This window comes from Gorilla gorilla, chromosome 1, assembly GCF_029281585.2.
Source record: "Gorilla gorilla gorilla isolate KB3781 chromosome 1, NHGRI_mGorGor1-v2.1_pri, whole genome shotgun sequence".
NCBI lineage: Eukaryota > Metazoa > Chordata > Mammalia > Primates > Hominidae > Gorilla > Gorilla gorilla.
Genome location: NC_073224.2, coordinates 191,184,861 through 191,208,995, shown reverse-complemented (window position 1 = coordinate 191,208,995; position 24,135 = coordinate 191,184,861). Strand labels below are relative to the sequence as shown.

At 42.8% G+C, this 24,135-nt stretch overlaps 1 protein-coding gene across 11 annotated transcripts in view; it reads right to left on the bottom strand.

Moving 5' to 3' along the window:
- Positions 1–24,135, bottom strand: part of LOC101147269 (AGBL carboxypeptidase 4) — a 1,515,476-nt gene that overhangs the window by 242,500 nt on the left and 1,248,841 nt on the right. Inside the window, exons 1-2 of one of the 11 annotated variants that reach the window (XM_031001865.3) lie at positions 13,168–13,250; positions 12,526–12,722 (exon numbers count right to left, since the gene is read on the bottom strand). The exons of 8 other annotated variants lie outside the window; for them this stretch is intronic. In XM_031001865.3, the coding sequence (XP_030857725.1) occupies positions 12,526–12,589 (64 nt within the window). In that variant the 5' untranslated portion in view covers positions 12,590–12,722; positions 13,168–13,250. Of the gene's footprint in view, positions 1–9,625; positions 9,703–12,525; positions 12,723–13,167; positions 13,986–24,135 lie in introns of those variants that run through there. 2 more of the 11 variants (XM_063698924.1, XM_004025757.4) reach the window with 2 other exon arrangements.

Genomic DNA, 24,135 nt, shown 5'->3' with positions numbered 1-24,135 from the left:
TGAAATTATCTTGCAATGGTGTTTTTTTGTGTGTGTGTGTATGTGTGTGTGTGAAAAAAACAGACAAAAAGAGAGAAAGAGAGAGAGACGATGAGGGTGGTATTAGGATTTCTGAATGTGTTGGGGCAAAGCTCCTGGACTAGTCTTCAGTTTGACAAGTTGAGGGCAAAGTCTGACATGCAGAGCCACCAATTAGAAATGACAAGCTATGCTATGCCTTCCTGCGCTGAAACTCTGTAGCTCAGGATAATGTTGGTGTGGAGAAAAGCAATCGTTCGCACTCACAAAACCATGTTAACATCTGGATGGAGAATGATCCTCAGATCATCCGATTCTATTTTTCAAAATGCAGATGAGAAAAACAAGGTTCTAAATGGTGAAGTCTGTGCATCCATCCATGCAACTCTCAGGCCCAGGAATAAAGGAGGGGCAGGATGAACAGGGTCCCCATCCTGGAGAGCTCACTGTTGTGCAAGGTCACAGAAGTTACTGTCATAACATGAATGTAGGAGAACTCTGACCACACAATCCAGTTTCAGAGCTTTGCCTTCTATGCCTTGACTTAACCTTTACTGAGAATTTACTCTGCAGGATCTAAACTGGCCCTGGGGACACAGATGAACAAACATCCATTTGGGGATACAAGATAAAAACACAAGAAAAGAGAACCCAAGATCTCAAATGCTGAATTTGAATAAGGGAGAAGTAACTGCTAAAGGATTTTAGGAGCATGGGAGATCACTTCCGTCAGTGTAACCCTGGAAGGCTTTTGAAAGGAGGTGGCATTTGAGCTAGACTCCTTACTTGCTAGGTGATCTTGAGTAAGTTAATTTACTTCTCTGAGACTATTTCCTCATCTATGAATTGAAGTAAATAATTCCTACTCACGTTGCAGAACACTGTGAAGATTACCAATTCTATGTGTTAAAAACTTGAGCAGAGTGAATGGCACTTCAACAGTTGGTGCTCATAAAAGGATAGCCATTTAAAGGATGGTAAGAATCTGGACTACACAAGAAGGGTAAAGAATAGAAGCCAAATGGGGAAGGCTGGGGAAATATTTGGATCAAAATGGTTATGAAAGATGGTTCAGTTATAAGCAGGGGGGAGAGGTGAGAAGGGAAGAAAAGGTGGTTGGAACTAGAAAATAAGTGGCCTTGAATGCCAAGTTAAGAAGAGCTGAGGCTCAGTGTGCAGATGTGGAATAAACTAGGCGTCAGACAACCTGGATTCCAAGTCCAGTTCTGTCGCTTTGTAGGTGTGAGATGTCAGGCAAGCTGCTACCTCACTGAGCATAATTTTTCTCTGTAGAAATGGAGATACAATATCTACCTCAAGTAGGATCAAATCAGCTCAGTAAATGTTCCTTGAAAACAATAGAGCCCCGTGCAGACAAAGGTGCAGTGGATGACAGACTGCAAGGACTGCCTGCTGGCTTCTGCTGGCTTGGGGCTTGGGGCAGGCTTGCTTCTGGAGGTAGAGACCTGCTTAGCTGCCTAAGATGGGTGACACTCCCCATCTGATGACAGGAGGCCTCATTCCCCCACCAGCTATACTCAAGGCTCTAAGCTCTTCCATCTAATTAGAATGTCCTTCTTTCTTATGTGCTAGACAAACTCTGCTTAGCTTCCACTCATCTCCTCCCTCCCTCTCAAAGATGCATTACACATCTACACATCCTACCTACCTTCTTTGTAGTCTATTATCTTACTATTTGCAATTATCTGCTTAAAGATCTTATCCACTGGCGTATGAGTAACCTCATCAGGGCAGGGCCCATATCATAGAACTATCCATACAATAGAGACTCATCAAACAAAAATGTTTAATTAAAGAATAATAAAAACAGGCTACACCAATGAGTATATGAAAGGAGCTCAACATCATCAATCATTAGGGAAATGCAAATCAAAACTACAAGGAGATACCACTTTATACTCATTAGGATGGCTCAAATCAAAAATAAAAGGAAAATAACAAGTGTAAAGAATGTAAAGATACTGGAACTCTCATACATTCCTGCTGGGGATTGTAGAATGCGCAGCCATAGTAGAGAACATTATGGCAGTTCCTCAGAAAACTAAACACAGAATTACCATAACCCAGCAATTCCGCTCCTGGGTGTATACGCAAGATAAATGAAAACATATACCCAAACAAAAACTCATACACAAATGTTCATAACAGCATTATTCATTAACAGCCAAAAGGTGGAAAAAAACCCAACTGTCCATCAACTTATGAATGGATAACAAAATGTGGTATACCCATGCAACAGAGTATTATTCAACCATAAAAAGAAATGATGTACTGACTCATGTTACAACATGGATGAATCTTAAAAATATTATGGAAGGGAAAAGAAGCCAGACACAAAGGCCATTTATTGATTTCATTTATATGAAATGTTCAGAATGGGTAAATCCATAGAGACAAAAAGTAGTTTAGTTGTTACCAAGAGCAGGGGGAAAAGGGCAATAAAGAGTGACTGCTCAATGGGTAACACGGATTTATTTTCTTTTTGGGTGATAAAAACGTTCCGGAATTAAGTAGTAGTGATGGTTACAGAACTTTAGGAATATACCAAAAAACACTCACTTGCACACACTTTAAAATGGTTAAAATGGTAAAATTCACATTGAATGAAATATACCTCAATAAAAAATTAGGTTACCACTTGTGGAACGTCTACTACATGTCAGATACCTCTATAAAGATCTTCATATAAATTATACCTCACAACAACCTTGCAAGTAGGTATTATAAGCCACATTTTTTTTTCCAAAAGAGAAGAAATGAGGCTCAAAGAAACAAAACTCTCCTCCTAAAGTCACCCAGCTGGGAAGGTGCAGAGCCAAGATGTGCTATAGATCTATGTGCCTCCTAAGCCTATGCTTTAAACACATTCCTGGAACATGGTAGAGCCAGAATAAATACTGAATGAATGAGTGAATGACAGCTACAGTTGAGGACATCTAAATTCCCCAGCCTAAGCTCAAAGCAGAAGACCACTTGACTCCCGCTTTCTTGCCAGACCACGTCCTCTATCCTCAGTAAGTCTCCAGAAAGCAGCAACCATCACCAGGCACAACAGAAACAAGTTGTGGCCAACCCTCAGGGCTTGAATGGGTTCTTTGAAAAGGTGGCTGAATAGTCCAGGAAGCTCTGAGGTGTCAGGAATGAGTTCAGGAAAGGGACAGAAGCAGATAGCACCTTGATTCACATGCCTCTTGACCTGGATCCTGGCTGCCTCCATGCTTGGCCAGGGGGATTTCGAGGCTCCTCTGAGAGTTAACCACCTCCTGGCTCCATCCTAATACTTACCAGTCTCTTCCTGGACCCATGCTCCCAGAGTGAGGGTCAGGAAGTCCCAAGTCCTCTGCTCATTCTTTTCTGCAGGCAGTGAACATTTACCAAGTTCCTGTTTTGGTTTCAGCACTATGCTAAGTCGTCCTTGTGTTTTTGGTCCTCACAATCCAGTATATGACAAGAACCCAACCAAAATGCAAGGTGTGACTTCGTGAGAGACACTGGCTTATATAGTGCAAATATCTGCTCTCTATGCCTTCCTAACCCTAATCCTGAGTTGAAGGTATAGATACCTCACATCCATAGAAGATTACTGAACATTCAGTGTCATCGTAACAAATGGAAGAAATGGTTGGGAGAGGGTGGCCCAGTATCTAGCAAAAACAGTGCAGTCTTTTGAATCAGGTGGTCCTAATTTGGAATTCTGGCTTTGCTACATACTAACTGTGGCAGCTTGGGGTAAGCTAGTTAACCTGTCTGAGACTCAGTTTCATTACCAGTAAAGTGGGGATACTAAACTCTTTTCCAAAGAGATAGTGCGTGTAAAAGCACCAAGCACAGTGCCTTTCTTGTCATAGATGTTCAATAAATAGCAGCTGTTAGGCTACCCTTGTGTATTACCTGTTTGCCTTTTGTCCCAAGGCAAAGAGAACCACTGCAGGTATCTGACACAGACTGAGACATGATGAAAGAGATGTTTTAGGAAGATTAATGTGACAGTGGCAAGCAAGACGGATAAGACGTGAGGAGGAGACAGAACACAGGGTGACAAGAAGCTGTAACTCTTGACTGGTCACGTGAATGAAGGTGAATGGTGGTGTGGATCATGTAAGACAGTAAATACTTTGTGTGGCATTTTAATGTGACTTTGGGATATGCTTCTGGCTTTGAATTCCAAGAAACCACAGAAGAAACTAGGAAGGATGAAAAAGCTCTTTACTCAGCCGGTCTGTGCAACTACTCTAACCTTGAGGCCAAATAACCAGTTTTAGTGTAAACAAAAATAAATGTGCAGCCTCTGAAGATAAAATCACCAATCTTGACTTCTGGACTCTTTTATGTCCAGGGCAAGGGAAACCACCAAAGATTTGGGCATTATCCTTTTCCTCCTCCTTTCTAGCTACTACAATGTCAGCTAATTACATTCATCCATTCAACAAATACTGAGTGAGCACCTACTATGTGCCAGGCTCTGGGCAACATTCCTTACAAACTCACTATATTTAATCCCTACAATAATTCTACTGAAGCAGAAACTGAGGCTCAAAGAAGTGAAGTGGCTTTCATAAAGACATAAATAGCAGAGCCAACATTTCAAATCAAGTCTGTTTAATACAGGCCCTGTTCCTATCACCTAATTATCCTACAGCAACAAGAGAAAAATAAGGAAGTTGCTGTAACTTCCTCAAATGAACTAAAAGGCACATGTAACATGATGAGTATGTCAATATAACTTCCTAAAGTGCCTGCCTTTCTCCCAAGATCTTGCCTACACCCTAAGAGAATACTGTGATGAATTCCCAAGTTGAAGTAAACACTATATAAATATGAGCTGTTGCCAAACTCCTGAACTACAAGACTTATCGAAGCCACAAAGCTCTAAATAATGCCCAAATAGGGTCTCTACTCAAAGCCACAAAGAGCTTTCTTGTAAAAAAAAAAAAATGGTAAAAACTGCTATTCAAAAATATAGAAGAACTTGGTGTTATTAATCTGAGGAGGACAAACATTCCATTAAACTTACTACTGGGGAAAAAAGGAAGCATGCTGGTAATAGGCAAATGGTGTTTTAGAAAAAACAAGCAGGTGACAGGAAACCCAATGCAAGTCTGTATTCAAAAGTGAATTTACCCATGAAGAATTTACAGTATTATTAAAATGGGAGAAATTTTGTCTTAACTTCCATTTGACATATAATCAGGCTGGGCAATTAAAATAATCCAATGTCAGAGAGCCTAATTTGGTATGAGTTTGTTAGCCAGGATGAAATTCTGAAAGGCTACACATAAAATGCTTTGTAAAGGTCTTATAAATATCTATACGTAAGTTTAAAGTTTTTCATCTATACAAAAATCCTGTGCAGTTTTATGTTTGCATTAAAAACAGATATGCCACAGAAAATACAAACACAGTGCATTCTCTGGCCGATGGTGTTTGTTTTTATAAAATCCAAGGCAGACAAAATTCTCAAGTTTCAAGGATCGTACCCAGCCAAGACTACAAAAAAAAGAGTGCCCTGCTGTGGTGTTGCAGAAAGACATCAGGAGACACCAAATCGAGGCCTGCCTCTCTCACTAACTTGTTTGGGGATTAGTCCTCTCTTGATTTTCTTTTCTGTAAAACATGAAGACTACAGTAGAAAACCTTAACAGATCCATCCAGCTATGTGACCGCTGGCCAGTCACAGGGACTTCCAGGTCTCTTTCTCAGCTGTGTAATGTAGGGTAACAGTAGATGAGCTAGAAGATTCTTCCACGTGGGCATGTTTGAAGAAATGCCCTACTGAGGCCATCCACATAGGGAGAGAAGGAATTGCTAGCCAGGTTTCAGTAGGTCTCCTTGTTCTCACTCCCACCACCTCTCTGGCCTTGGTACAGGACTGGGGCACAGAAAAAACTGGGAAGTTCATTCTACGGAGCCATTTGTCTAGCTGCCTCCATGTGCCTCACCAGGGCTGTTGCCAGCACAATAAATGCCCCCAAGATAGGGTCGCAGAGGAACAAACATGGAGGAAAATATTAATAGTAAGCCTTTCATGCTTAGGTCAAGTCCCAGGAGGATTTAAAACACACACACACACACACACACACACACACACACACACACACACGTTAAATTTTAAACTTGTATGCTCCTTCCAAGTGCTCGTTCCTCTAAGTCATTCCTTTCCACAGTGGGCAGTACCCACAACTAAGCAAGTCACTGTTCTTCTCTCAGCACCTATTAGTCCACTGTAGTTCCTAACAGTTATCTATATTTAATGAGAACCTACTATATGCCAGATATTTTTCCATATTATCCTGCTAAATAACACAGTGGGCAATTACTATCTCCGTGCTATAGATGAGCACCTGGAACTCAGAGATGTGAAGTAATCTCCCCAAAGCCACACAGCTTCTAAGTAGCACAGTCACAATTTTAACCCAGACTATGTAACTTCAAAGCCTGTCCTCTTTCAGCTCTCTAAAATTTCCTCTTCAGTAGTTAAGGAAATGATCTAGAAGTCATCTAACCAAACTCTCCCATAGTGCAGGGTTCCATCCTAAAATACCCCTGACCTGCTTGCCACCTTTAGTGACAGGGAGCTCAGCACCATGCTAGAAGCCCTTTCCATTATTTGTCTGCTCTCTCTGCTGTTACATTGCTCCCACCAATGCCTGTGAATTCCATTCTCTGACCCCAACTCTGCTTTCAAGAGCAAGGCTGATCCTTCCTCCGTGGTGCAAAACTCAGAAAATGAAAATTACCACAATATCATCCCATGCAAATCTTTTCTTTTCCTGCTTATGTATTTAGCTGTCCTATCCTATGTCTGACCAATGAGTGAAAAGGAAAAGGTAGCTGCTATATAGTTAAAAGAAACCCAAACAAGCCTAGTTCTAGGATCCAAAGACCTCTCTTCTCATTTGGTTTCCAGGACACCTATCTCTGCTGGTTATCCCCTGATTCTAAGTCCATCTGTTAGACTAGGAAGGCTGTTTCTTCCCAGTCACTTTTTTTTCAGGCTCTTCTTGAAGTGTGCCTTTAAAAGCCGATGTTCTGCCCTTGCACGCTTCTCTCACTCTGCACTCTCTCCCACTGTAACTTCAAACCTTCCTTAGTTCATGACTTCCAGATTGAGATCTTTGACTTGGAATGCTCTTCTGAACCTCAGACCACATGCCTACTTGCTCTCCTGACACATCCACCCAGATGTTCCACGGGCCCTTAAGATTCGACGGGTCTCAAGCTACTCATCATTTTCCCTTTCAACCAGCTACACTTCCAGGGTTCTCCTCGAGACAGGGAGGCCCAGATCACCACATCGTCATCATACACATTATTACAACCAGTCAGTTACTAAGTCCCATGAATTAGTCCCTCCTTCCTTAAAATATCCCAGGTCCACCATGACCACCACCACCTTAGTTTAGGTCTCAGAATTTTGGACTGAACTGACTCATATTTATCCACAAGTCCAGTCCATGTGGGAAGACTTAGCCCACTGCCTGGCACCTACAGTGTTCACTAAACAACTGTTTGAATGGCTCTCTTTTCTTGGATAAAACAAAAATCTCTATCTCACAAGGATGTAGAATATGTGCACTGAACCTGGAACCAGGTGAGTATTTATAACATATTTGGTAGGGAAACACAGTGCTTATTCCTCTTCCTGCATTTCCCTGGAGTATAAGACTGACCACCTAGTATAACTCAATACTTGTGGAACTTAAATCAACCAGAGAAAATGTCTCCAGATTACGAATGTTTTTCTGGTAGAAAGAGTACACACAACTTCTGTCCCTAAGGAGCTTATAAGACAAAGCAGGTAGGCACACTAGAAAGAGAATTGGTCTTGGTGTCAAAGACCCCAATCTGAATTCTACTTTCTGGGTGTGCTTTTAAAAATAAAAACTGGTATGCTCTTGAACAACAAAACACCACATAAAAAGCAACTTGCCTGGGACAATTTTTTATTTCTGCTTATGAACCAGAACTCTGAAGCACTCTGTAGCACATACTATTTAGCTGTAAAAATTTGTGGTTGTTGAACATGAGAAATCACATTAGACTGAACCTTCAATGGTTAACATCCCAGTAGAATCTGCAACAGATGACAGCAGGCAATTTCCAATCTTTGCTCCAATGTATATCAGCAAAACATGTCAAAACCTAAATTAAAAGTTTTCACTCACTTTTTTTAAGAAAATAAATCCTTTTGTTGGCAGTTTCCCACTGATGACACGCAACAATCTTTGCATATGAAATCGGCTAGTCCTCTGCTTCACTGCTAACTTTGTAGAAGTTCCAAAGCATTTCTGGAGCAAATGATCTATTTGGACTAACAATGCCAAGCTGGGACCTGAGCCCTGAATGAGCTAAAATTACCAAAGCAATAAGAACATGGCTTTGGAAGCTATTTCCCCCAAGTCTGGGGTTTCTTCTAGCTAGTTGAGGGAGTGATAAAGAATGTTGACTTTTTCCAGATGAACAAAGTTGAATGAAAACTTAAAATCCTACGGCAGGTTTCTGTTCTGAAAAACAAGCTGCTGCTGCAGAGGTTCCTATCTCCCCTATTTCCCTCTCTTCAAGCACAAAAATGCACCTGTCTTCCCAAAGTTGATGAGTTCGACATGGGCACACCAGTGTAGACTATATGCTGGGCACTGAGGATGCAGGCACAAGGAAGCCAGGCCCCTGTCCTAGAGGAGTTCCCTGTCAGGCAGGAAGAGAGGCACATTCATGACTAATAAAAACAAGACATAAAATACTACAGTCCATAAGCAAGGCAAAACCAAAGTGAAAAGAGAGTTCTGAGGAGGGAGAGGGTCTCTCTTGGGGGTAGAGGGAGGAATAGGGAATACCACTGAAGCAAGGTCTCCAAATGTACTTTGTCCACTCCTTTATCACAGGTGGAGGGGGCTGGACCACAAACTTCTGTCACATGTCTACCTTCCCCACCTGTAGGTGAGCTCCTTGCAGGCAGAGGCCCCATATCAGACAATGATTAATCCACCCTGGCTGGCTCAAAGGAGTGCAAGAGAGTGTGTTCACAGAAGAGTAAAAAATACCATAGGTCTCAGGGAAAGGGGAAGAGAAACTGAGGCTGGAGAAGAAAGGTGGGGCTGGGATAGAGCTGGTCTAAGGAGGGCTATGAATGCCAGGCTAAGAAACTAAAACTTTTGTCAGTAGGCAATAGGGAGCTGCAGAAGGTTCTAACGAGAGCAGTCAACTAAGACTGTGTTTTAGAAGATTATCCTAAAAGCAATTGGGAAAATAGATCAGAGACATGGTAATCAATTAGAAGACTGCTTCAATAGTTTAGATAAGAGCTGATGCTGACCTGAATGCAGGCAGTGATGGTGGAGCTGGAAAAGAAAAACTTAAAAGATAAACTGCAAAGCCCACCTTGAACTGGTCCATTCTCTGTGTTTCCCCAGTGCCTGGCTTCTACCTTTATTTAGCACTTACTTTGAGGCCCCCAAATTACACACTCCCTGAGGATGATACCCATTTCTTTTCCATCACTCCCTCCCCCACAGAAATCCTACATAGCAGGACATGAAAAGTCAACGCCTGCCACCCCTGGGTCGTGCTGTCATTTCAATCACAGTACCTGAGATGCATAGGTGCATTGGTATATTCACTTAATACAGCACTGGGCCTGGCATACAGAAAGCAGTAAGGAGACATCTGAAACAAAACAATTCAGCACACTCAAACAACAGTAACAGAGCACAGGTGCCTAGATAGAACAACTTAAAATTTTAGGGCTCTAGGCACAGAGAAACCAGTTTGAGCCTCCTAAAAAAACATAAAATTCAACACTATGAGCCCCAGTAGCAGGCTGGATTGCAGTTAGATGATGGCTCTCCAAATGAGTAGTTCTCACTTTCACAACCTGCTTGGCAAATAAATGAGAGTAAAGAGAGAACAGAGGTCAAAGGTGAGTCAAACTTTGAGTTATGTGGACCCTCCAAGAGGGACAGCCTTAGTGAAGATTTATTCAAGCAAATGCCAACTGAAGAGATAGGCGGGTGGGGGACAGGTGTGTGTGCTCTGTAAGAGGGAGGATGGTAATGGAGAAAGAGCAGAATGGGCTTGAAAACTCAGAAACTAAAATTATACTCTGGCTTGAAAACTTGCCTTGAGCTGTAAGCTTCATGGACAGTTTTTCCATTTCCTTTCACTCCTTCCAAATCATGCTGTGTAGCTGATGGGAACATCGGCTACTTTACAAAGGAGACTGCCAAGTGGGGGCCTGGCACTGGAAGACCTGTGTTCCAATTCCAGCCTTGCCATTTATTAGCTGTGTGGCTGTAGGCAAGTCTCTGAGCTTCGGTGTCCTCATCTATGAAATGGAAATACTAACCACAGCAATACCTACCAAAATGTCACTTAGAGGACTAACAGAGATAATGCGTAGGCATATAGCAAGACTATCAGGAAAGAAGGAGTTTTGTTTTTCCTTGAACTGGGATTGTAATTTGATAAGTAGTGGTATAAACCACCTACTATGGGCAGTAAAATGTAAAGTCCCACAGCAGTCGGCTTTGACATTTCCTGAGTATAAAAAGAAGTATACTTCAAGACAGCTCTGGGCTGGCTTGGGCCAACACTCAGTATAGCAACATACTTCTCACCAAAAGCCAGAAAGCTGTGCTGAAACTACCTTGGAAACCATTCTATTTGTGTCAGAGAGATTAATTAATCAATTAATCGCTAATCCACAAACATAAAGCCACCTCTGCTTCCCACTTGAGGGGATTCCTCCTCACACCTGGTGCCATAGCACAGTGGTATTTACATATAGGAGATGCCAGATGAGCTCTCTGAAGTCACTGTAAGCAATTCTCAGAGCCACCAATTTTAAGTCAGGAAGGGGTTTGAAGATACATAGGAGTTATTCCAGGGTAATGAATTCCCGAACTCATCCCGGCCCTTCGATCAGGTCTCTACCCAGGGCAGTGGGTACCCAGGAGATCAAAATTCAAAATGTGGTTTGGCCAACTTCAAGTTGTTGTCTTTTTTTCCCCTTTCTCCTCCCAAGAAAAAAACCGAAGAGAGGTAAGGGGAAGTGTTTTTCAACTAATTCAAACTGGCACACTTCTTTGAACCTACTCTGCCAGTTTCCAAATGATGCTTGGGTTTTTTAAATAACCTGACAGATTTATCAACATTCTAACTTGGAGGATGAACAGTCTACAGGTTCAAAATTCATGGTTCTCAAACCAACAGCTACATGTATCTTGCTTCTGAGGACTTGTGTCGATTTCAAAATCAGAGCTGGTGGGAGCTGCCATCTGCCTAAGTGGCCTCTCTGCAGTGCCTGAAGAGTCAAGCACAGTGTATATGTATGTTTGCTGAATGAATGAGTAGATAAATGAAACAATCTCCAAGAGAGGAAAACAGCCATTACACACTAACAAACTTATCACTGACTCTCTTTAACACATCACTTCTACTCTCCTAGGACCCTTCCAGATCTAGGAGTACAATACAATCATCAAGAAGCATGCATGCGTTTTCTTCTAGCAAAAGGGAAGCTAAGGTTACAACCTAGTTATAACTTCCTCAAGCCTATCGTCTTGGGAAATAAATTCCTAATCCTTTCCCTCAGGTAATTAAAGGCAAGTAAGCAAACAAAATAAAACCTAATCAGCTATGAATAGTTCCCTTTTCTAAAATCTGCTTCCCCTCCCTCAGTTTCTTTGGCCCTAGGTGTCTGGCAGTGGGTGGGCCTACACTTCGGTGTGCCAGGGCTTATCAGGGAGGTGGTATGGATAGAGCCTGTCAAAAAGGGTCCAAGTGCTGCTGGTCAGTTTCCAGTTCTTCCACTCTTCAACTTCTGCAAACCGATTTTTCAGAGGCAACATGAGTCGTGAGACTGAGCTAACTTGCCATGAGACCCTGGGCAAGTCTCTAAGGGTTGAGAGAATGTTGGGTTCATCTTTTAGGCTAAATGTGAGGAAGCAAAGGAACTTGAAAAAAATAGAGAAGGTCTCAAAATTACAAAACATCTTCATTCAGTTCCTAACCCTTCGTGTTCTTTCTGGTAGAAGGCAGGATGACTATTTGCCCACTTTAAGGTTCATTCTCCTTACCAGCAGGAGCTAAAAAGGCTGCTCCCCAAAACGGAGATGATACTTCCCCCTTCCTTGCTTGTCTAGACTCAAACTTTCTGGAACTAGCTGGGAAAGAGGGCCAGCTGTCTTCTCTTTACAAAGGAAAAGGTGTCTCAGCATGGCAGGAAGAACTGGAGCATAGGAGGATAAAGGGCTGGTTTCTTTCCCTATCACCAACTGAACCTCAGTACCCTCATCTACGAAATGGAGATGAGACTAGCTGCCTTAGCCCATCTCTCAGGGCCCTGGCAGGGCAGGGATGAGAGGTCCAGTGTTATTCTGACCCAGAAACTCTCTCCTGGCCCTCAACTCTCTCATTCAGGGAGCCTTCTGGGAGATTCAGAAAGGGGTGTGGAGGCTGAGGGATGCCTTAGGGCCTCTACCTCCTTACCTCTGCCACCTGGCCAGGGAGGGGCAGGAGAGTGTGGTGTGGCGCCCAGTGCACTGAGGTTCATGGCCTCCTCATCCTGTCCAATGTTGGCCCGGATGGGACAAGGATGTCATAGCTTCCCTCTGTGAGGAGGGACTCCCACCTAGAAGATCTGACAATATCCTTCTTGCTCCTCACTCCAAGGAGGTACCAACAGCCTTTAAAGGGAGAGAGACAGACAGCTTGAGAAACTTAATTCTTGACAGAAAAGAACAGAGGGAAGGAACTGGGAGAGAGGTAAAGAGAAGGTGAGAGAGAAATGACGGTACAAACAGGTAGGGAGAAAAATGGAAAGTGAAGGAACGAAGAAAACACAAAGAATCAGAAAGAGGAGGACAGACACAGATGAAGAGATGAAGACGGACTGACAGCGCGGGAGCTTCGGGGAAGCGGGGAAGACAAAGGGGACCATCCGGTCTTTTTAACTGGCCTGGCCTCTTAGAGACACCCCGTTCCCAAATGAAATGCCCAGAGGACGGGGGAAGGAGGCAGGAAGGAGCAAGCAGTGGCTCCCCCCCGGTCCCCTCCGCCCGGGCCCCCGGCCCCTCCCGGGGTCCCAGCCCCCGCCCGGGTCCCACCGTCCCTCCCCACCCGCTTGCTCACCTGCCAGCGCCAGGATCTGGGCCTTGTGGAGCAACAGCGCGCCCCAGTCGCGGGGGGCGCGCAGGGGGCTCTCGGGCCCGGCGCCCAATTCCTCCGGGCCCCGGTACACGGCGTACACCTTCTGGTTGTCAAAATCCAGCCGCGAGCGGGGGCTGAAGTCGCGCACGCACGACACGGGCAGCGCGTAGCAGACGTTGTCCTCCAGGAACCGCACAAAGGCGTACATGGTGGGCGCCGGGGGCGGGCCCCGGTCGGGCAGCTCAGCCCGCCGGGCGGGCGCGGAGGTGGGGATCCGGCGGGGGGCGCGAGTCTCGCTACGGTGCTGGGGGGGGCGGGGGCGGCTCCCCAGGACCCAGGCTCCCCCCACTGTTATTGTTCCTGAAAGCACCGTTCTGCCAATCGGCTGCTCTCGCCTGGGCGCGGAAAAGGGAGGGAGGGGGGGAAAGGGGGACGAGGGGCGGATGAGGGGGGTTTGGAAGCGCACTGCCACTTGCAAAGTCAGACCCGAGCAATCACAGCCGGAGCGCGATTCGAATGGGGAGGGAAAAGGGTTCAGAGATTCAGTTGCAATAAAAATAATAACAAGAGCATTGCAGGAAAAAAATGCATTGATTAAAAGGTGCGCTGCGTGCAGGATTATATTGCTTCAACAATCGCGCTGCCAAATTGCATTGCAACAAAACTGCATTGCCAAGTAGAGAAGTGTATGAGTGAGTGAATGCGGGATAGGGGTGGGGGCAATCTTGTTTGAATCTCAAAGTGTGAACTTGGAAGCCAGCAGAAGTTTGGAGTGTTTTAAATTTAGCCACACTACCCGCGCCCCCAGCCCCGCACCCTCCCCCCGCCTTTCCCAGCCCTTAGTTTGGCCCCGCCTTTTCTTTGCTTTCTTTCTTTTTGTTTGTTTGTTTGTTTTGTTCTGCAAAACTGCCAGCTCCCTCTGTGGGAAGGGTCAGTCAGACAGAAAATTTCCCCTAGACCTGCCAAACCAGTTCTGACCAGAACTGGGGCTTATCTGAGATTTCCAGTTGTGCCAGCTGGCTGGGGAGGTGGAAGGTTTGTCAAGGGCTGCTCTCATCTGAGGGAGCAGTGGCGCCCCTCTCCTCTATAGTCTTTCTCCATTGAGATACCCTCTCCACAGCACGCCCACCACTGAGCAGGGACAACTTGGAATCGCGGAGGGAGTTGAGGAGCGCTCTGGGTAACACAGGCCCAAGGCTAGGGATTTCCGGAGCACTTTGAAGAGTACAGGAATAGTACTCCATGGAATAGCGGTCTTTGCTCTGTCGCTTGCCAAAGAGAGCCTGGAGGGGCTTGGGTCCCCTCCAAGACAAGCCGTGAGGACCAGCCAAAGGGGGCTGATTGGGCTCCGTACTCATAGGAACCCTATCCCACATCAGAGGAGGTCAGTACCTTCACAGGGATGCCTCGTATCAAATATGGCTAGTTATATTTCTGTTGCCTAGCCAGACCTGGCACTTGACAGGGAGTTAATGAATTTTGGGTAAAGAAGAATAAATAAAAACCCACATTCATCCATCCATCCATCCATCCATCCATCCATCCATCCATCCATCCATCTGTTCATTCATTCCTTTATTCAAGCAACCAATATTCACTGAGTTTACACCACCTGCCAGATTCTGGGCCAGGTGCTGGTGATAGAAATGAAAAGATAAACACCTGGATTCTTGGGCCTTGCAAAGTCAGTGTACCAGAACTTGAATCTCAGTTTTGGGTTCCTGTGCCAAAATCAGGTAACTGTATGAATAACATACCTTTCCCATCCTCACAACCTTTACAATCTAGTCTAGGAGTATTAAAGAAGTATAAGCAAGTAATGACAGTATAATGAGAAAAGTATTGTCATAGAGGAATGCTTAATGGAGGTGTTGGACTCAATTAAATGTTATATTTTTAAAAATTCATCTTAATAAACTTTAGCTGTAAGAAAAAAACAGAATAAGTGCACCAAAATGTTAATAGTGATTTTTTTAGCTTCTTAGTAGTGGTAGATGATTTTGTTTTTCCTTGTATTCATTGTGTGTGTGTGTGTGTGTGTGTGTGTGTGTGTGTGTAACTATTTTCCACAATGTTTTATTACTTTATAATCAGAAAACATTAAACATTATAAAATCAAAGCACTGTGCTCATATTTCACGTCAGCTGCACTGACAATGAGGCAGATATTTATTTCACTGTGAAATAGACAGTGCGTTATATAAGTGAATCCCATCAACATATAGCTCTCATATCCAAATGTGTAGGTCAGTACAAATTTTTTTAAACCAACCCACTGGTTATGTGGTACAGCCAAAAATGACCACCACTTGTCCTGATGCAGCTGTTGGTCTTATCTTGCCCCACAAGCTTGTGGAAAAAAAAGGAGCCACTCTGAGTTGTTCCAGCACATTTACCGTCATGATTATGATTTCTCTGGACTGATCCTCAGTGAGTTTTTATTTTAAGAATACATTCCTATGGTGGTCAAGGGGAAGTAATGTGCAGCAAGACTTCTGATAATTCACAAGATGGATCATGCAGAGTTGGCCGTATTTAACAAAAGTCCTTGAAGCTCCGGACTATGTTCCCAAAATGATTTCAAGTAGCCAATGGCCAACCTCCTCTCTGCATCTAAATGGGGGTGACCGCAAAACATTACCAATCTCATCTCTTACTACCTTCCCAGACACAGTACACTCCAGACACCTAAACTATTTGACATTTCCAAAGATAGCATGTTTTAGCAGGTCCCAAGCTTTTGTGCTTTTTCTGCCTTCATCCTGGGAAGTTCTTCCTTCCTCAACTTACCCTGAAAATCAGCTCAAATGTCATTGCCTTTGTGAAGCCTTCCCCAACCACCCACACTTTTCAAGGATAGCCTATCTCTTTCTACTACAATATTTTGTCCCAGCACTTTTTATCTTCCCTCACTAGAATAAGAGCTCTTTGAGGGGAGACAAAGGCTGAGTAACTTTAGCATCCCAGGTACCTAGCACAGGGCTGGGGAGTAAATGTTTATAAAACAAATGTATTAAAGAAGGACATAAAGAGAGCATGAATAACAAACCTCTTGCACATTTTTTCTTGAAAGTCTGTTCCTCTCTTTTTTTTTTTTTTTTCTTGAGACGGAGTTTCGCTCTTGTTGCCCAGGCTGGAGTGCAATGGCCTGGTCTCGGCTCACTGCCACTTCCACCTCCCGGGTTCAAGCGATTCTCCTGCCTCAGCCTCCCAAGTAGCTGGGATTACAGGTGCTCGCCACCACGCCTGGCTAATTTTTGTATTTTTAGTAGAGACGAGGTTTCACCATGTTGGTCAGGCTGGTCTCAAATTCCTGACCTCAGGCAATCCACCCTCCTCGGCCTCCCAATGTGCTGGGATTACAGATGTGAGCCACCGCGCCCGGCCTTTATTATTATTATTATTATTATTATTATTATTACACTTTAAGCTCTGGTATACATGTGCAAAACATGCAGGTTTGTTACATAGGTATACACATGCCATGATGGTTTGCTGCACTCATCAACTCATCAACTACATCAGGTATTTCTCCTAATGCTATCCCTCCCCTAGTCCCCCAGCCCCCCACCCCCCTACAGGCCCCGGTATGTGATGTTCCCCTCCCCGTATCTATGTGTTCTCATTGCTCACCTCCCACTTATGAGAATAGGACACAAACAAATGGAAAAACATTCCATGCTCATGGATAGGAAGAATCAATATTGTGAAAATGGTCATATAGCCCAAAGTAATTTATAGATTCAATGCCATCCCCATCAAGCTACCATTAACTTTCTTCACAGAATTAGAAAAAACTACTTTAAATTTCATATGGAACCAAAAAAGAGCCCATATAGCCAACACAATCCTAAGCAAAAAGAACAAAACTGAGGCATCATGCTACCTGACTTCAAACCATACTAGAAGGCTACAGTAGCCAAAACAGCATAGTACTGGTACCAAAACAGGTATATAGACCAATGGAACAGAACAGAGGCCTCAGAAATAATGCCACACATCTACAACAATCTGATGTTTGACAAACCTGACAAAAACAAGCATTGGGGAAAGGATTCCCTGTTTAATAAATAGTGTTAGGAAAACTAGCTAGCCATATGCACAAAACTAAAACTGGACCCCCTCCTTACACCTTATACAAAAATTAACTCAAGATGGATTGAACACTTAAATGTAAGACCTAAAACCATAAAAACTCTAGAAGAAAACCTAGGTAATACCATTCAGGACATAGGCATGGGCAAAGACTTCATGACTAAAACACTAAAAGCAATGGCGACAAAAGCCAAAATTGACAAATGGGATCTAATTAAAGAGCTTCTGCATAGCCTGTTCCCCTTTTTAAGGGTTGATGCTGAATCCCAACTCTGCCTTTCCCATTCCCAGTGATCGAAGGGCAGAAGAACATTGATTCTACCACTTGTAAGACAGACACATTCATTAACATATTAAGTATCACTGCACCCTGGGGTTCAAATTCCCTACCCATGTCACTGTAAATCATTCTTATAAGAAGGCAGTTCCATTTTCCGATAACCCAGAAAGAGGAAAAGAACAGACGATGGACCCGGATGCTGACAGAGTAAACACAGATCAAAACGCATGTTTCATAGATCCACAGAATAGATTCTGGAGTAGTCATGACTGGCACGGGATGCTTAAAGAGATACCCTTGGACGGCACCAGAAAGACGTCAGTTCCTGCTTCCTGTGTGACTCACACATTCAGTCTATGGATACAGCTTAATGGAAAACCTACTATGTGCCACAGGGCGCCTCTTCCACCCTACTGAAAACTGAGAAACAGTACTTTGACCTGGAGACCATAGCCCTGGGCTTTACACATACCAGATACTCAAGATATTGGTGATTCATTGACTGGTGAGCAAAGATAGTTTAAATACAGATTTCAGACTTAAAGAGGCAACTGCAAACTTCAAGTTTAACCAAATCACTGTTGAATCCCCTCTTCAATATTTCTGCCAAATGGGCATCTAGAACACCTTTTATACAGTTGTAATGCCAGGAAGCTTACTAGCTCCCCTTAACTTTTATACATTACCAGGTGTTAGAAAGGTCTTTTTTACTTGCACTGAGGTAGAATCTTTAACCTTGTAGCAGCCATACTAGGTTCACCAAGACTCTCACGCCTGCCCTTCAGACATGGTAAAACCTGGAATCCTGTCTCCCAGCTCTTTGTCTTCTGCCCAGACATCTTCATTTCCTTCACCTGTCTCTCCTCATATGACCTGGTTTCAGTGATGATAATTGTAATACCTATTTTTTCTCTAAAGCTTATAAATCATGCATGCCAGGCGCTGTGTATACATGATCTCAATTACTTCACACCAAATTCTTCAAGTGGGTGTTATTAAACACATGACAGAGTTGAGAACATGGAGAACTATGGCAAAGCAGTTTGGCTCTGGGGAGCCCTGGAAGGCCTGTGGTTATATTTCAATTTTAGACAGTTTGCTCTAGAAACATTGTGAGGAAGGATTGGAGGGGACGCAAGTCTGGGGAGACAGAGGCCTGCGAAGAGGCTGACTGTCCTGTCTCACCCCTCCCCCGACTCTTTTTCTGTGGGCCAAATGTGCTTTGCCTTTCATCCAAGTCATTTTAATGGAGCAGAAAATGTACACATCTGGGGCAGCTTTGCAACTGCATCTCCACTGCACTCTCCTGTTGAGTTTTGCAGAGCCTTGGGTTAATGTCAGGCTCCTTTGGTTTAGCCAGCTGAAGCATGTTCAGTGGCAGCAGTGGGACTTATGTTTCATATTACTACGTGGAATTCTCAATGTAGTTTGCAAAACTATTTTTAAGGAGACCTGGGTTTTGTAAATTTTTAAAGCAATTGGAGCGTGTCTTTTCAACCTCTCTGCTAATGATTGACCACATTTTTTCATGATTTTGCCTTTTCTCCCTGTGATGTTTGATTTGACTTTTCAAGTCTCTGCTTTTTACATTTTTGAAAGACTTTTTAAATAGTAGTTTTAGGTTCATAGTAAAATTAAGAGGCAAGTACAGAAATTGCCTTCATACCTCCTATCACCCACACAGGTATAGCCTCCTTAATACCAACATCCCCCACCAGAGTGGTATATTTGTTGCAACTGATGAACCTACATTGACACATCATCATCACCCGAAGTCCACAGTTTACATTTGAGTTCACTCTTGGTGTACGTTCTATGACTTTGGACAAAAATATAATGGCATGTATCCACCATTATGGTATCATACAGACTAACTTCACTGTCCTAAAAATCCTCTGTGTTCCACCTATTTAGCCCACCTCAGCAGCCCCAACCCTTGCAACCACTGATCTTTTTACTGTCTCCATAGTTTTGCCTTTTCCAGAATGTCATATAGTTGGAATCATACACTATGTAGCCTTCTCAGATTGGCTTCTTTTACTTAATAATATGCATTTAAGATTTTTCCATGTTGTCTTATGGCCTTTTACATTTTTTAAATTTTCCTATTTTGCCCAGAAAAGTAATTTGCTGTGCTGCAAGCTGAGGGCCACTGTCTTCTCAGGTTGATTCAAGGAAGGAATGTTGATACATGGCCAGGAGGATCTGGAGCTACTGGGAGGCCTGTAGTGGGCATTATCCTGAGCTGTGTAGTCACACCGTAAAGCAGGGGCATCAACCCAACTCATTCATATGCACTCCTGCTCATGAAGTCTGATTGAGTCTGCTTGTGGGATTTTGGGCAGGGGAAGAGAATAGCAATGCAGAGGGGGAAGGAAGCAAAGAGAGGAGTTGCATGTTGAGTACAGGCTTAAAGGCCAATGAACATCACCTGGATAAGTTATCCAGGTGAGACTTAGAGGGAATGTAAACTTGTCATGTAGATGACAGATTGGAGGGCCAAAGAAATGTGGGCTTAGGAATCACACCAGTGGTTAAAATCTGACTTTGTTACATCTTTGCTGTAACTTTAGGCAAGACAATTCACCTCCATTAGCCTCAGCTTTCTCACCTGTGAAGGTGTTGTGAGACGTGGGCCAGGAATTTTCCACCCTTTCTGTGTATAAGGATCACCTTGGGAATTAAAAAATATTCCATCCCCAGGTCCTATCCCCTGAGACCCTGATTCAATTGGTTTGGGATGGGGCCTAGGCATTGATTTTTTTTGTTGTTTTTTAATTCCCAGAGTCTTCTAACATGAGACGAAGTTGAGCACCTCTGAGTTAGAAGATCTTAAGGTAACATGCCAAGCACACAGGAAATTCTCAACAAGTCCTAAATATTATTATTTTCAGGAAAAATATACAGGGCTCCTAAATGTCTGTCTAACCTTGGGGAAGTCACTTAGCATCTCTGAGTTATGATTTCTTTATCTGAAAAATGACATGCCAATGTAAAAAGAAAACAGTATATTTAGTCTTAGGCTCTGGGTCCAAATCCTGGTCTGATAAGTAGCGTCTATTCTTATGGTGTGGCGTTGGGTATGTTTCTTAATCTCTTCAAGCATCATTTTCTTCATAAGAATATTAATTCAACTTCACAGAGATGTTCTGAGGATTAAATGAGATAATCTATGTAAAATGCTTGGCACAGTGCCTGACACTGTGGTGAGTTCTCAGTAAATGATTGCTGCTGTTACTGTTATAATAATTATTATAGTTATAATTATAAGAACACATATCCCCATTCTGACACCGAGTGGGGGTGTCCAATACATTTTTACTGAATCAAATTGAATATAACAGACTGAACAATGCTGATGATAATCCAACAAGCATCCTAGAATGATTCCCGCCAAATGCTATCCCCTTCAATAAAACTCTGTTGTCATGGGTCACAGTCACTAAAGAAGCTCTCTAATTTCAAACGTTCAAGAGCCTCTGAGGCCACAGGGCTTGCCCAAACCTGCAGCAAATACTTCTGAAATACTGTGTTTGGGGCCATTCATTCTTTCAAACTGACTTTGTTGAGTATTTTTTTAAGAGAAGAAATAAAAACTTCTATGCATTATATAAAATGTAAAGTGTAGAAGCGTTTACAGCAATCTGAAGCCTTGTGGATGTGCACATTGGCTTGAAGTTCAGTTCAGGCAAACTGCAGTCAAATTCAACCATTCAGATCTCAGCTATCTTATGAGCTCATGTGGGTCACAAATGGAAATCATTGGTCAAACAAATGATCTGAATCCCAGCATTTTACTAGTAGTATAGTATATACTCTGCATAAGCAACAAAAGGTAAATAGATTCCCTGTGGTTAAAGATGAAAATAAATTTATTAATATAAAAAATTGTCACAAAGAACCAACATTTGAATTCGTTTTGAAAAAGAAATGAAAAGATTGACCTACCTCGGAAAAATGCAACTCACTTCTTGAAATTATGAATTTCAATTAGGGGCCAACTAGTTTGAGAAGTTGCCTCTGGTTTCCTTTATTAAATTAACTCATTCTGTAATTTTTCAGGTGAAATGTCACTTCCTCAGGAAAGTCCTCCCTGACTCACTCCTTCCATCCCCCTCCATAGACTAGCTCCAGTCCTTCTTACACACTTCCATGGCTTCTTATAGTTTTCTTCATAGAGTGTATCTTAGTATGTAATTATATGTTTATTCTATTATGGTCTATCTCTGCCTATAGATCAAAGCTCCATTAGAGAAGTGACCATATCTGTTTTCTTCACTGTTGCATCCTTGTGCCTAATCTGGCACATGAGAAACCCTAAACAAACACTTGTTGAATGAGCGCATGTCTGAAAGGCAGACCCTAAAGAACCCCCCTACCCAGAGATGAGAGGCAACAGGTGTACCAAGGGCCATATTCTGTCCCTCTAAGTCTCATTTTCCTCTCTGTGTTTCTGTGCTTCCACCATGTCTGGCTCCTATCTGACTGGAACATCAATAAAAGCCTATTTCCCATTTTCCCTTAGCAACCACTGGATAGTTAACATTTTCAAAATGTTTTTCCAAATACGAGGAGAGAACAAAATGGAAATAAATAGAAAAATGATGTACACAGAAGAAAAATAGTCAAGTTGACAGTCACACATGGTGGTCATACACTAATCCTAATAATAACATAATAGTAGCAGGAACCTCACTGACACAGTCTCTGGGCCTTCCGGGAAACAAGATGGTGATTCTGCCTTATTCCACAAGGCTAGAGTTCTTTCTTATCCTGTTGTTGTTGGCTGGAAGTCATTGACTCTCTAACCCCCTACTTAGTTAAGGAGAACCCTGCCTCATTTTAGTCTTCTGATGATTCCAACATCATTTTTGAGACAATAGGGCAACCTTCCTTCAGAGACCACATTAGTTCTCTGGTTATCATCTCTGCTCATCCCAAGCACCTGGTGGTTCAAAATGCCTGCCCTTCACAAGTCCTCATAGGGCCAGAGTGTACCCCTAGACTTAAAAAAAAAAAGACAACTCTAGGTTACCATTCTGAGTCAAAGGCATAAAGGAGAACATTCGTTCAGAAGGTTAAGTCATCTCAGAAGTATACAGCAAACTGTGAACTCTGATTTTCTTAAGAATGTCTCTCAACCACACCAGAAAGTCAATACAAAATCAGAGGAGAGAAATGAAAACAGAACTAATGATTATTGATTTCCATGATAGGAACTGTACTAACTGCTTTATGTATTTAGTTCTTTTAATCTTTTCAAAATATCCCATAAAGTCAGTATTATTATTATCTCCATTTTTCTGATGAGGAAACTAAGACTTAGAGAGGTCATAGAACTTGTTTATAGTTACATGGAAAAGACTTCAACCTGGGTTTCTTTGATTCAAAACCTAGGTTGTGATGGCTGTTTTGATATAGGCCTTGCCTCAGAGTTTCCTGAAGCAACAAGGAGCTGAAATGACTATGGGATTTAATCCCTGTTCCCTTTTTCCTAGAGGCTGAATCCCTACCTAGAAACCTGAGAATTAGACCCTATGGGAAAGTCCAGTATCTACCATTCCAATCATTCATGTCTTAAGTAACTAATAATTTTGTAAACACTGAAGATTTGACTACATTATCTGTGGTTTCTTAAATCATGGCTTCCTTACACCAGAGTCTGAATTTTTTAAGCTCTTTGAGGTTACCAACTGTTGAAGCAGATTTCTACTGTCACATATCCTCTGCTGATGGCCAAGGCATTAGAACCTGTTGGTAATCACCTCTTACTGCCGGGGAAGAGTGGAGGATTATCTGAGCCAAAAAAGGAGACAACTGGATAGCCCCAGTCAGAGATATCTCTGTGAAAAATGTCAGCCTCCCCAATACCCCGCAAAAGTGTTTTCTTACCCTATTATTGATTAGAGGAATAAGAATAAGAATAGAGATAACAGTAGCAAACCTTTCAGGAATGCTTGCCTTGTGCTAGGCTTTATGTACATTTTTCATTTAATCCTCAAAGTAGTCCTGGACAGTAGGTACTATTATTATTAGCCTCATTTTAAAGGTGAGGAAACAAGGCATAGGGATGTTGGGTAATTTTCCCAAGGTCACACAGGAGTAAATGGTAGACACAGGATTAAAACCCAGGCCATGTGACTCTAGAGCCCCAGTCATGGACTTCTGCCCCAATTCTGGCTCCCACTGAGTCTGACTCTCTAGCCTCATTGACAGGATTTGTGCTCTTCTGGTCAGGATGGGGAGATGATGAAACATTCATCCTCAAAGGGTCATATACAAGTTCTCCAGGGATGTCCAGATGACCCCTATTGGTCCAGGTGAGATCCTGACAGGCACTATCATCCAAATGTCTCAACAAGCACCCTGGAGTTCATTTATATTTTCATTCTATGTTGTGGTGGGTGGGAATGTACTAGATCCAATCCACAGGATAAAGATGGCTTTCTTTCATTTACTAACACAAATTTCTTTATTTAGTAGCACAAACGAATACTTATTAATGCCGACCAATATAAAAAAATCCTTTCCCTCGAAGTTTTTATATTATAATGGAAAACTGACTCATATATACA